Raw genomic sequence first — 13,489 nt, forward strand, 5'->3', positions numbered from 1 at the left:
TTTATCCTGGACAACCCCTTTAACTTTTCCCAGTGTTCATATCCCCTTCATCTCCATTATGTGGGTAATACTCTTTGGTGGACTTTCCAACACTAGTGCTGATAGGGAAGTAACTATTGCTATATGTCCAATTTTGTTATCAAAAAGTTCTGGCTGCCGGACTCACTTGCCTCAGTTAAGGTCAGCGGCCATGATTCAACAATAAGAACGAGACTGGGAAAAAATGGTTCCAAGTCAAAAAACTTCACTGACCAAAAAGAACACAAAGGCCATCTCACATTTCCCAAAAATAACACCTTGATAATCTTTAAGACTTTTGGAAAATTATTCTATGGACTGAAAAGATAACACTGGAACTTTTTGGAAGGAGTGCGTCATCTTACATGGCATAAAACACAGCATTATAGAAAAAGATCATCGTACCGACAGTCAAACATGGTGGTGGTGGTGTTTGTATGATTGTCTGGGTTCAGAACATGGACGACTTGCTGTAATTGATGGAACCATGGATTCTGAAGGACAATGTCCGGATATCAGTTTGGACAATGATCTGAACACACCAGCAAGTCCACCTCTGAATGGCTAAAAAAAAACAACCCAAAATGAAGGTTTTGGAGTGGCCTGGCTGAATCATATAGTTCATAGAACATATTTAAAGGGTACCATGTTAGCACCCCCCAATGATCATTGCATTTGTATAATGTCCTACCATGCGGGGTTATCCTCGGATAGCCTGTCCAAGTACTGGTATTGATATGATGATTTTTATTATGTTTTAGTCATCTTTTGCTTGTTTTGCGTTATACCAGTGATGCCCGGTTCACATCTGTGTTTGGTAATCTGTTTGCAGAGTCCACATAGGGACCCCTGAACGGACTACCAAACGCACTGGCAAGCGGTGTATGGTGAAAGCACACGGACCCCATAGACTATAATGGGGTCTGTGTGCTTTCCACGCGCTGCCCGCACGAATCAAGCGGACATGAAAGTAGATCACGAAGTACTTTTCTGTCCCCATGTTCCGTGCGGAGAGCACACAGACCCCATTATAGTCTATGGGGTCTATGTGCTTTCACTGCACAGCACTTGCCTATGCGTTTGGTATTCTGTTTGGGGGTCCCCATGCGGCGCTCCCCGATTGGATTACCAAACGCAGATGTGAACTAACCCTTACTCTTTCATTTTGTAAAAGTCTTGGTTGCTTAGATGGACCTAAAGACGTGGGATTCTAATATAAGCCTAAAAATGTGTTTCTCTTCTGTATTTCAGGACACGATATTAGTGGTGCTCTGGAACCATCAATTGACACAAGTATCCTAGAGGAATACATCAGTAAAGAGGATTCTTCAGAAATGTGAGTTCTATATTCCGCATTATTCATAGGAACTGATGTACTGATGTGTTTGCACCTGGAATGTGGAGTACAATGCACCAAAATTTGGCCCAATTCTGATGTAATATGTCACATGTACTTTTAGAACATATATATATATATATATATATATATATATATATATCTTTTTAGAGGCTTCACTGGAATAGGTTATGGCTTAGTAGAAAGGCCATAGTCCGAAAATACAATATTTTCAATCAAAATTATGGCGTAAAGTTTTGGCATGAACCTGGCCAAGCAGTAGGCATAATCTTTTAGACCGGTGGGCTATGTGCCAGATTTATTGTATAACCACAGCCGCCATGTTTTTAGTCTACCTGGTTTAACCATTGGTAAATATTAGGGCCCCTTCACATGGCGTAAGCGCTCGGCTCATTCCGAGCCGTACACGCGAGCGCTTCTAAACACTTCCCATTCACTTCAATGGGAGCGCTCGTAAAGCCGGCTTTACACGCGCTCCCATTGAAGTGAATGGGAAGTGTTTAGAAGCGCTCGCGTGTACGGCTCGGAATGAGCCGAGCGCGCTCCCATTGAAGTGAATGGGAAGTGTTTAGAAGCGTTCGCGTGTACGGCTCGGAATGAGCCGATCGCTTACGCCGTGTGAAGGGGCCCTCAGTATTACAGAAGACAGGCTGCCATAAATGCTGACTGATTCACTAAGCGGAGGGTGATCTGCTGCTGCTTTTACAGGTAGTTAGAAAACATATTATGGGTTGGAATCACATTTAAAGGTCAGCGGAGGACATTTATTATTATCTTGAAGATATGAGTACAATTATATTGTAATAAAATCATAAATACGGCCATTAGCTGAACTAAAAGACATCGGGACGTCGTGTGTATCGAGGAAATTTGTCCAATGGAATTGCGTCAATATGGCCTATGATAACCTTGAAGCTACTGGAAAGACTACATTAGGAGATTATGTGCATGTACAATTCCAGGATATGTTGTTAGATTCTACTGAACAATGGCGAGAGAACCTAGCGTCAGCAAGAATGGCACAGATGATACACAAGTTGGTATCCATTGGTGTGTCGTCCGTGATTTTCACTGACCCATACATTGAAATGAACGGACTGAGACGCAAATACAGACAGGTATAGGACCTACTCCATATTTTGCATGGGCAAAAATTGTGCAAAAATTTACAAAAAGCACTGCATAGTCTTGCTGATTTCTGGGGGCTCAGTGGTTAGCATTGCAGCCTTGCAGCGCTGGAGTCCTGGTGTTCAAATCCCACCAAGGGCAAAAAAAAACATCTGCAAGGAGTTTGTATGTTCTCCTCGTGTTTGCATGGATTTCCATCCCATATTCCAAAGACATACTGATAGGGAAAAATGTACATTGTGAGCTCTATACAATCTACATTTAAAAAAAAAAAAAAAAAAAAAAGTCTTGCTGATTTCTTCAATGTAGGTTTTTCCACAATTTCATACCGTGCACTGGTCTGATCCATGTTTGTAAAATATACACACCCTCTAGTGGACAAACTGGATTTTGCACTTTGTCGAACTCATTCTAAACAGTGCGGATCATCCCCGAAAACAAATGCAGAGAAAGTGGAGGTTTCACCCATGACCGCTTATCAGAGTCTAGTTTTTCTTTTCATTGTGCACACTGGAACATTTACTAATACGATAGGAGTGATAACGTCATCTGGCGGCCTGGTGATGAGCCCCGCAGGACGGGATTCGAGGATCTGATGAGATCCCTTACAAAATGGTCATGACTGCCCATGAAAACAGATAGAAATTTGTCTGTACTTCACTGTCAGACATGTAACACATAGAAAATCAGCAAAATTTTTAGTTGGTAGCAAAAAGGGGTTTGTCTACCCTAAATATTCCTCTATGAGCTACTCCATGGTAAGAGACTGCAAACAAACCATGTGTAGTCTGCCCAATCGCGCTCTCTGGTAACTACAGTTAGTGATCAACATGGCTGCTGCTAAAGGTGTCTTGGAGTGGAGTAAAGCTAAAGAATAATGGTGAAGTACAAAAGCATTCTTGGGAAAATATTCACCGTCTGTCTGGGTAGGGACAACTGCAAATTTGAGGTGGGATCGTAGTGAAAGGAGACATTACTGCCGCAGTTTAGTACTGATCCCTTGGATAAGGTGAGGTGAATAAGAATGGTTTTACTTATTTAGCACCAATATAGTTATAGATCCCATAGGTCCCATCACTCCTTGTCCCATATAGGGCCCACAATCTAGCATGTCTTTGTATGGAAGGAAACCCAAAGAAACAATGGGAGACCATACGAAATCCACGTAGATGTTGATCTTGACCGGATTCAACCAGGACCCCAGTGCTGCAACTACAGTGTCGTGGAAGAACCTATAAATCTGCCTTCGAGTCGCAATAAACAACACCTTGAAGACTTATTACAACCTTAGACAACATGATGGCCGACATTTATCCCAGCAGCCATAGTGGAAAGCCTTCATATAAGAATGGAGATTGTAATACCAGCTATGGAGGAGCCATCCTTATACTAGCCCTGGTGTCTAAGTGCAGCGCTGGAGTCCTGGTGTTCAAATCCCACCAAGGGCAAAAAAAAAAACATCTGCAAGGAGTTTGTATGTTCTCCACGTGTTTGCATGGATGTCCGCAGTGTATATACTCTTGCATATTCTGTATACAGCTTGAGTGCATTACCCTAGAAGACTTTTCTGTCTCAGAGGCTTCCCTACCGAATTGATAGTCCGCGCGAGTCATTGGGGCTCATAATCGCTGGCCCCATAAGCCATGTCTCTATTGTGTATAGTCAGCTAGTGATTTTTGATAGAAAAATGTTTCCATCGACGCACCCCATTGTATGCACCCACGATATGAAGGTATCCATCATGTTATTATGGCACATGTGGGGCTGTAATATTATTTATCTGTTTATTGAAACCGAAGAAGTGAATTTTCCTTATAGGTATGAATGTCAGCCTTTCACTTTCTCGGCTTTACCTTATTCTTTCGTCTTTGAAGTCTTTCATCTGAGGTGTATGTCGATTGGATTTCCCTCTGATGGAAGGATCTAGGGTATGAGTATAGGTATACAGTAGAATAAGTCACCAATAGGCTTCCATGTAAATATAACGTATACAGGGGCGTAACTACCCGGGTAGCAGCGGTAAAAGCTGCCACAGGGCCCGGGACATTAGGGGGTCCAGCGACAGCCGCTACTGCCACGTTTTTTTAATAGGCCATTACTAGCTGCAGTTACTCCAGCCGGTAACAGGCCCTATTTACTTACCGATCCTGGCAGGGGCCAGGATAGGTAAGTGACGCCGCAGCCCCATAAACACTTCTATTATACTCAGGGGGGTCTTTTCAGACACCCGAATATAGTGATCGTAGGCCTGGGAGAGGTAAGAGAATATAAAAGACAGTGTTACTTATTTCTCCGGGATCCAGACAGGCTTCGGGCCTACTTGTGTGACGTCCCTGACGTCACATGACCGGGGCCACTTTTTTGGCCTCCATCAGGTGAATGGGAGTCTGTGGCGAGCCTCAGTGTAAGCAATGGTAGTTATCTGGAGACAAATCAACTGGGTTCACAATATGCAATGTGAACAGAGCATTACCAACCAGTTATACCTGATATACAAGAAAATTTGTGCAAAATTTAGATGCTGTGCTGGGCATATGGCAAGTCCTGAGGCAGCAATGTATATCACAGGGAATGAAGAAGTCCAAAAAATTATAAAATTCTTCTTGTCCTCTATTGATGTATTTCTACACAAGGTTATATTCACAGCTGAGTGTAATATAGGGTGTAATATGGTGCATTTTCCTGTGTAACACATGTATGATCTGTGTATTTCATTTTCTTATTACTATTTCCCATACAGCTGTTTCCCTGATATCCCGCCTTCCTCCAACTATGCAAACCCTGGTCAGCCTTGCACCTCTACTGGAGTCCACGGACCTGGGGTAATCTCAAATATAGGCCATGGTGGAACAGCCAACTCAGGCGGGGTCCTCCACATGGGTCAGCAAATGCCAATGCGGCCTGGTATGAGTGGCACATGTGGGGGGCCTCCTTTCCAATCACACCTCAATTGCAACAACAATAATGCCATGGTCAACCCCAAAGGATACCAGGGTGCTCCGATGTGCATGAGCGGACCTGAGCTACCCATCAAAGCAGAACCTAAAACCAACTATGCAGCCGGGTAAGTGGCAGTGAAACCTTGAAAGGAAAGGATGGAGAATGTGTGGCTATGAATCCTGGTGTAACTTCAGGCGATAAGTGTACAATTGCTGTCGGGTCCCCCATTGATCAAGAGAACGGGGGACATAAAGTGAATGGAGCAACAGTGCGTTTGCCTGACCAGAGCTCCATTCACTTCTTATAGGGCTGCCAGGATTGTAATATTCAGCAGCGCCCCTGCAGCCCATAGAAGTGAATGAAGCTTCGGTCTTGCAAGCGCACTGGTTCTCCATTCTCAATGAGGCTTTCGGTCTCCTGTCCTCCTGATCACTGGGGGAGCCAGAGATCAGACACTGATCCTCTGTCCTGTGGATAGGGAACAAGTGTCCATAATGTCACAACCCCTTTAAATATCTGATCAATGGAGGATTGGCAGTCAGTGGATCATCTGTTCAGGGTACATCTGACCCATGTACTACACAGTGCCAGAGCCAAAAGTAGATGTTTCTGTGCCTTGTACAGTGACCGTGGGATGGTACTAATGTAAAGTTCAGCTCCCATTGACTTCAGTGGACTCATCATTGTAAAATTAGGAAATTTGTGATTTTTGTTAAAAAATTACTTGGGCTAACTTTACATGGCTGTAAATTTCTGAAGATTTTCAGTTACAAGAATCCATATTCATCATGGCTGCCTTTATGGTACCAAAAACTCCCACCCAGCGAATAAAAATCTCTTGAATTGTATATAACCATATAATATAAGGAATATGTACACAAGACCTCATTGGTGGAAGAGAAGAACATGCTCTAGCGCCACCTTATGGAAGGTAGCACTGTATAGATCAATTCTCCATGTCTCTTCAATAGTATAAAAAATTTTAATAGTATTTTTTTAATTATTGATTTTCAGTGTTTTTGTAGTCTGGCTAATGTTTGATGATGATAGATTGACAATGGGAAGAATATGCAAATAAGTCTTCCATGATGTAATTAGGAAGTCAGCTGCTGCCTCAGTGTTGCAAACCAATAGAGGGCGCTCACTGGAATGTGCAAGCCTGTCTTCCCTGTTGTAGTTAGGAAGACAGAATTTCAGTGAAATAACCCAATAAAGGTTTGCTCCCTTTAGCATCATGCTCGACCTTCCAAGAGGCCTTTGTTTTGCAATGACGCTGGGATTATTACCAGGTATAGTCTCTCAATCGAGGACGGCCGTTTCGATGTACTTGCATCTCGTCAGCTCGATGTAGAGAGGACTATAACCTGGTAGAGATGAGAGGCTTAGACAGGGTTAAGGGGATATTGTCTCCACACACCTATATGGTGGTCTCTCCCCAACTACATCAGGGAAGACAGGCTTGCACATTCCAGTGAGCGCCCTCTATTGGTTTGCAACACTGAGGCAGCAGCTGACTTCCTAATTACATCATGGAAGACAGATTTGCATATTCTTCCCATGGTCCCTTGCGAAGTGGAGTGCTAAAGGCTTAATAAGTCTCCACACACCTATATGGTGGTCTCTCCCCAAGGAGTGACAATATCCCCTTAACAATAGATTGACAAGTTATAGACATATAAAGTATATATGAAATAGTTTACTTTCTTGCAGTGATTTAATAATCTATCCTTGGGTTAGGTCATCAATATCTAAACGCCAACTGTCCGATACTAATTATTCATTTGTCACGCGGCCTATTTGTAGCTCAGTCCTATTCAGGTAAATGTGGCTGAGCTGCAATACCATGCACAGCCTTTATGCAATGTATGGCGCTGTGCTAGGTATTTAGTGAAGAGACTGCAGCTCTGATCCCAACGCTCCAGGCCCAGCACCAGTCCTGAATAGCTGATCAGTGTGGTGGCCGGATGTCGACCAATCAGATATTGATGAATATCCGCTTAGCTCCTCCTGCCCTATAGCATGGTGCCTGCAGATTCCAAGGCATTTATTGAGAGTTGTAGATTTGCAACATCTCGAGAGTCACAATATGGGAACCATTGCAATAATACTTACTAACATGAATTTGCTATATGCCATTAGTGTGAGGCCTGGTTCACATCTGCGTTCGGTATTCCGTTTGAGGACCCCGCAAACGAACGCATTGACGAGCGGTGAGCAATGAAAGCACATGGTCCTATAGACTATAACGGGATCTGTCTGTTTTCCGTGCGGTGTCCGCTTGGACCATGTGGAGAGAAAAGTACTTCATGAGCTACTTTCCACTCCGCATGACTTGTGAGGACACCGTACAGAAAACACATGGACCCCATTATAGTCTATGGGGTCCGTGTGCTTTCATAAGCTCACTGCTTGTCAATGCGTTCGGTATTCTGTTCAGGGGTTCCCCAAACAGACTCCCCGAACGAAATACTGAACGCAGATGTGAACCAGGCCTAAGCATAGATCCCCAATTGTTACTTGTCTCATACTTAGTGTATAGTATATACATCTTCCATGATATCTCCTTCAGGCCCGGTCCCACGTTGCAGAGCAGATTGATATATAATTTTATGGGATATTGTGATTTAGTATCAATTGTTATTTATTAATTAAAATCTGTGGGTGTAGGGCTCTTTTCCCACACCACTACATATATACATCTTCTGTATAACATGCTATCTGACGATCAGACTGTATTTTCCCTGTGATAGGTTCCCTTAAAGGCGTTGCCCAATTCATATTTTTATTATATTATTTTTATTATGATTTTATCATATTATTTTTTAATATATTTTTTATTATTATTTATAGCGGGGCCATAAACCTTACAAAATAATCTGCTTGTCTGTCTACAGGTCCCCGGTCTGTTTGTGCCAGGTGACAACTGCAGCCAATCACAGGCCTCAGCAGTGGTGAGCAGTGCACCACTAAGGCCTGTGATTGGCTGCGGCTGTCACCTGGCACAAACAGACCGCGGACCTGTATACAGACAGACAGATCCGCCATCACCCCGTAGACAGATGAGTACTGTAGGTTATGTTTATGGCCCCACGAGCAGGAGTATTAAATATTAAAAATTGGACAACCCCTTTAAGGTTTTTCCCACCTTAAAAGAAGGACTAGGTTCCTTTAGGTCACAGTACATATTCGGATAGCTAGTAGGAATACCGTATGCGAACAATGCACGAGATACTGAAAAACATTCTCCTTCATCTTTCTCGCCGTCAGCACTTTACCTGACTCTCCCCCAGACTCCGGATCAGAGGCGTACTCCCCCCAGCAGCTGAATGGTAAGTGCCTGTGCACGACTTTCCCCTCCTTCATTACTGCTTTTATCCAGCTGGTGTTTTCGGGAAGGGAAGAGAGAAGGTAAGAAAGATACCAAGTGTGTAAATGTATCAGTTATTGTGTGCGTGAATGTGGGAACAAGCGGAGAGTGCGAAGACTGTGCCTGGGGATGGGACCTCCGATTATGGAGAGTGATGGTGTCTGAGCAATGAAGATGAGAGTAAACTTCAAGATAGATCTAGACAAGTTCTAAGGAGCTGTGCGGGGGGAGGTCAGGCGGTAAAAGTGATGACTGGGATGTTAGGACGGCAAAGCCGAACACTGAAGACGGATCTACTCTCTAAGTCGTGGATTTTGGAAAGGGAAGAGTTAAAAGGGTATACTAAGAGAAGGTTCATCTTCAATAGCTTCTGGGAGATATAAATTAACACTATCATGCCCCCTGGCCATGGGGTAACACTGCGGAAGACTCTATCAGGTGTGGAATGGAGAAATGGAAAGGTGACTGATCAACGACAAGGCGAGAGATCTTCAAGACAGTCAAGTTGTCGATGTGGATTGGTGGTAGGAGAACATCAATTTTCCAAAGGAGATGCCCAATGTCCATTCCCTGCGGGCGCACTATGGGTATGACAGATGGGAGTGTCCCAGAGCAGGTGTCTAAGGGGTGTAGAGTGCTGGACCTTGGTGCGAGCGATGACCGTGTTTGGGTTGGTGTCTCTGTGGAGTAAGTCCAGTGTGTGCAAACCTGAATCTATGTTTATCAGAGCAAAGAAATGTCTGGAATTCTTTTCCTGCCCCTCCCTAAATTTATCAGGAGAAATGGTCGGGCCCCACACACATTCCCTCTGCTGACTGTTTCCTAACTACTGCTGTAGTAACGTGCCCTACTGTTAGAGGGAATGGGGTTTCTGATAGGACTTAGGGTACCCAAGGTTTAGTTTTATGTCTTCCCTACACTTGGCTTGGAAAGCTGACGTCTGTGATTCACCAAACTATAGCAACAAACATGGAGTGGACTGGTCGTGGGGGGGGGGGGGGGAGAAGTTCTCAATGGAGAGCTGGTGGTCATGTGTGATCTCTATCTGTTCTCATCAACATCAACAAAGGTTGTCTCAGCTGGAACTGTGTGACTGAGCCTGCAGAGAGGCGAAATAAAATTACACATGACCGCCATCTCTATAGTCTCTTTACCAACCAAATCCCATAGATGTATTTCTATCTATCTATCTATCTATCTATCTATCTATCTATCTATCTATCTATCTATCTATCTGTCTGTCTGTCTGTCTGTCTGTCTGTCTGTCTGTCTGTCTATATCTGAATGTACAGCTGTAGCAGAGGTAACTGAATGTCTGCAATTGGTTAAACTGCAGCAGTGCGATATCTTATCAGGGAAGACAATGAAAACTTTTTCCAATGAATTTTTATTGGATTTTGTTGTGTTCTGTGATAAGATATCGCGCTGCAACTGTTTAACCAATTGTAGGACTTTGGGTTAACTCTGCTACATCTGTCTATCTATCTATCTATCTATCTATCTATCTATCTATCATCTATCTATCTATCTATCTATCTCCTATCTATCTATCTATCTATCTATCTATCATCTATCTATCTATCTATCTATCTATCTATCTATCTCCTATCTATCTATCTCTCATCTATCTATCTATCTATCTATCTATCTATCTATCATCTATCTATCTATCTATCTATCTATCTATCTATCATCTATCTATCTATCTATCTATCTATCTATCTCCTATCTATCTATCTATCTATCTATCTATCTATCATCTATCTATCTATCTATCTATCTATCTATCATCTATCTATCTATCTATCTATCTATCTATCTATCTCCTATCTATCTATCTATCTCTCTCCTATCTATCTATCTATCTATCTATCTATCTATCTATCTATATTCTATTTAAATATCTATTTTAGTGTTTTCATATCTACATATTTTAATGAGTTCATATCTATGGATTTATAATCTGGATGTATTGCTATCTATCTGAATGTATGAAAATGATCTATTTGTATATGTATATCGTATCTCCCTATCTCATGTCTTTCTCATATCTATCTATGTAGTTATATAGCTAGCTGTAGTAGTTATTCTACATATATATATATATATATATATATATATATATATATATATATATTGCTATGCTAAATGAATAAGATGCCTCACTTATGTAGCTTTTACACTATGTTCATGTAATGATCTATGAATTTACTATCAGCTGGTTTCTGTCACATACATGTAGCTCTATAGTTAGACAAATAATACACAAATAATAGTAAATTTGTCTTGTCTTACATGTAACATAACCAATAGACAGGTTAGGGGGCGTTCACACTACCATCGGTGTCCGACATGCAGTGTCCGCTCAAAATCTGTCACGGACACTAGGAGCGGACACTAGATGTGTCCGTGACACCTGTCATTCACTTGAATGGGCATCGGGTGCGTTCTTTTGCACTCCCTGCCCGTCCTTTCCTGTCCGCAAGAGAAGATGTCCGACTTCTCAAGCGGACAGAAGAACCCTGCATGCATACTTCTGCTTGTACCTGGTGTACATTTCAATATATACAATTGGTTTTTCCGTCAATTATCATCTATGGAATATTCCTGTAGACATGTAAAGAAAATATCACAATTCTGAGATAAAAATAAGAATAAAACTAGAATACACATGGCAATGATCAGACATGAATAAGCCCGCAAGTAATAGATGAAGCGATCCTCACCCCTGTAACTGGGCCATGACTCCTGTACTTTACCACGTCTATGGCCATGGACCTCTTACTTCTGGTTTTCTTCCATAGCATCACCATTCACGTTCTCGCATGTGTAGCTATCCAGGCCATGTGTGAAGTGTTGGTTGGTTGATTATTTCTTACCAGTTTGTTTCTCCTTATTCCACAGATCCTCACATGCTTCGCACTATGACCCCAGAAAATATTTGTCACATCACCCCACCGTCTCGCTTGGAGCATCCACCACCTTCTCACCTTCAAGGCCCTCCTCCTTCACACCCCGCACACCAGCAGCACTATCCTAACATGCAGCGAGATCTGTACCTGAAAGTGGAGTCCTTGATGCCCCAATATCCACCACTTGGACCTGGCATTCCTCCTACAGTCCTCCATCATGCACAGCAATCTCAGATGCTTCAGCAACTTCTCCAGCAGCAACATGGATCAGAGTACGTACCGCAGGCCGTAGGATATACTTAGAATTTCTTTCCATGCTGAAGACTACGACCGCATGCCATCCTATAATATAATCTGCATCCTTAGGACCTTTATTTGTTTTTTGGTAAAAAAAATATCTGGTTTGGGTCCTCGAGGAATTGTTGATCTATAGGGAGCTACTTTCCAAAAGGTGGCGCTAGAAGCAAGTTCTCCTTTTCCACCATGGAGGACTTCTTTGCATATTCCCTTCCCAGGATCCGATCTACCATCAGCCTGTTATAGAGCAGGATTTGGTGAGCAGATTAATATAGGAAAAGATTTAGTAGAACTTGATCCCATTGTCCTACACCTCTGCTCATTTTGGGCTTGGTGGTCCAGAGGGTGGTCCTACTCAATGATGCTAATGGGGGTCTTACGTCTAATAACGCCACACAAAACAGTTTGATAGATTTTACGTTCCATTTGTTTGTAGATTTACAGATTTTTTTTCCCTGTATTACAGGCTCCCGGTGCACCCTGCAAAGAAGAGGAAACACTCAGATTCTCCTAATCTGAGGGATCAAGTACCCAGTGGAGGCATGGTGAAACAGGAGCCGGGTACTGACACTGACATAGACCCACACGTATGGTTAGGGCAGGCACATGAAAGGGTAAAGGGGATGATTGAGCATTTACATACACACAAGGGCATACATAGACATCAAAGGGCTCCATAGCAAAGGCAGAATTGGGTCCTCCCCAAAATAACAATTAGAATAACTAAGGATGTATTCACACCTACGTCAGTGGTTCATCAAGTGTCTTTATCACAGATGCTATCAATAACGTATACTGTGCTATTATAGACCCCATTGTAGTCAATGGAGTTTGTTGGGTGCCTTTGATGCCCACTGTATAACAGAGTCATCCCTATCTGACCTCTCCCTGTCACTACACCACCCACTTTCCACATGCCCATTGTGACACAACTGATCCCCTTTATTTTCATTTTGCCCCATCATCCCCCCCCAATGCCCATCTCAGCCCTCGCTATGTTCCTCCTCATCTCTCCCTTAATGTCCAGTAGAGCCATCACTTCCTCACAGCGTACATCTCGAGGTTGACCCATCCCTACTACACCATGATCTTCACTACTGTTATGAGAGTCCGTTAATCTCATCTGACCTGCCATAGGAAGAGAACAATGGACATTAATGGTAGTAAAGTGACGGATGCAGACAGAGCATCCTATATCTGTGTCTATTCCAAATGACTAATGTAAAAAAAACAAACAATGATAGTAGCTTTTTTTTTTTCCATCATATTTGTCTATTTTTGCAACAAAAGAGAAAGTCCCGCATGCACAACTTTCCCTTTCTTCAGAAAAGTTAAAAACATGATAGAAGAAAGCTTCCACCATGTTTTTACATTGGAATGAATGTAGACGAACACTCGACGGAGGGGCCTCAGTCTGCATCAAGTCACTAAGGAAACATTCAGATGACTAAGGTGCAAAATGGCTGTAAA

At 42.6% G+C, this 13,489-nt stretch overlaps 1 protein-coding gene across 2 annotated transcripts in view; it reads left to right on the forward strand.

Annotated features, from left to right (window-relative positions):
* MYRF (myelin regulatory factor) overlaps positions 1-13,489 on the forward strand; it is an 87,900-nt gene that overhangs the window by 53,584 nt on the left and 20,827 nt on the right. For both annotated transcript variants that reach the window (XM_075281360.1, XM_075281361.1), the window contains exons 2-6: positions 1,270-1,354; positions 5,244-5,567; positions 8,711-8,772; positions 11,715-11,994; positions 12,486-12,580. In XM_075281360.1, coding sequence (XP_075137461.1) covers positions 1,270-1,354; positions 5,244-5,567; positions 8,711-8,772; positions 11,715-11,994; positions 12,486-12,580 — 846 coding nt within the window. The remainder of the gene's footprint in view (positions 1-1,269; positions 1,355-5,243; positions 5,568-8,710; positions 8,773-11,714; positions 11,995-12,485; positions 12,581-13,489) is intronic.

This window comes from Leptodactylus fuscus, chromosome 7, assembly GCF_031893055.1.
Source record: "Leptodactylus fuscus isolate aLepFus1 chromosome 7, aLepFus1.hap2, whole genome shotgun sequence".
In the NCBI taxonomy this organism is placed as follows: Eukaryota; Metazoa; Chordata; class Amphibia; order Anura; family Leptodactylidae; genus Leptodactylus; species Leptodactylus fuscus.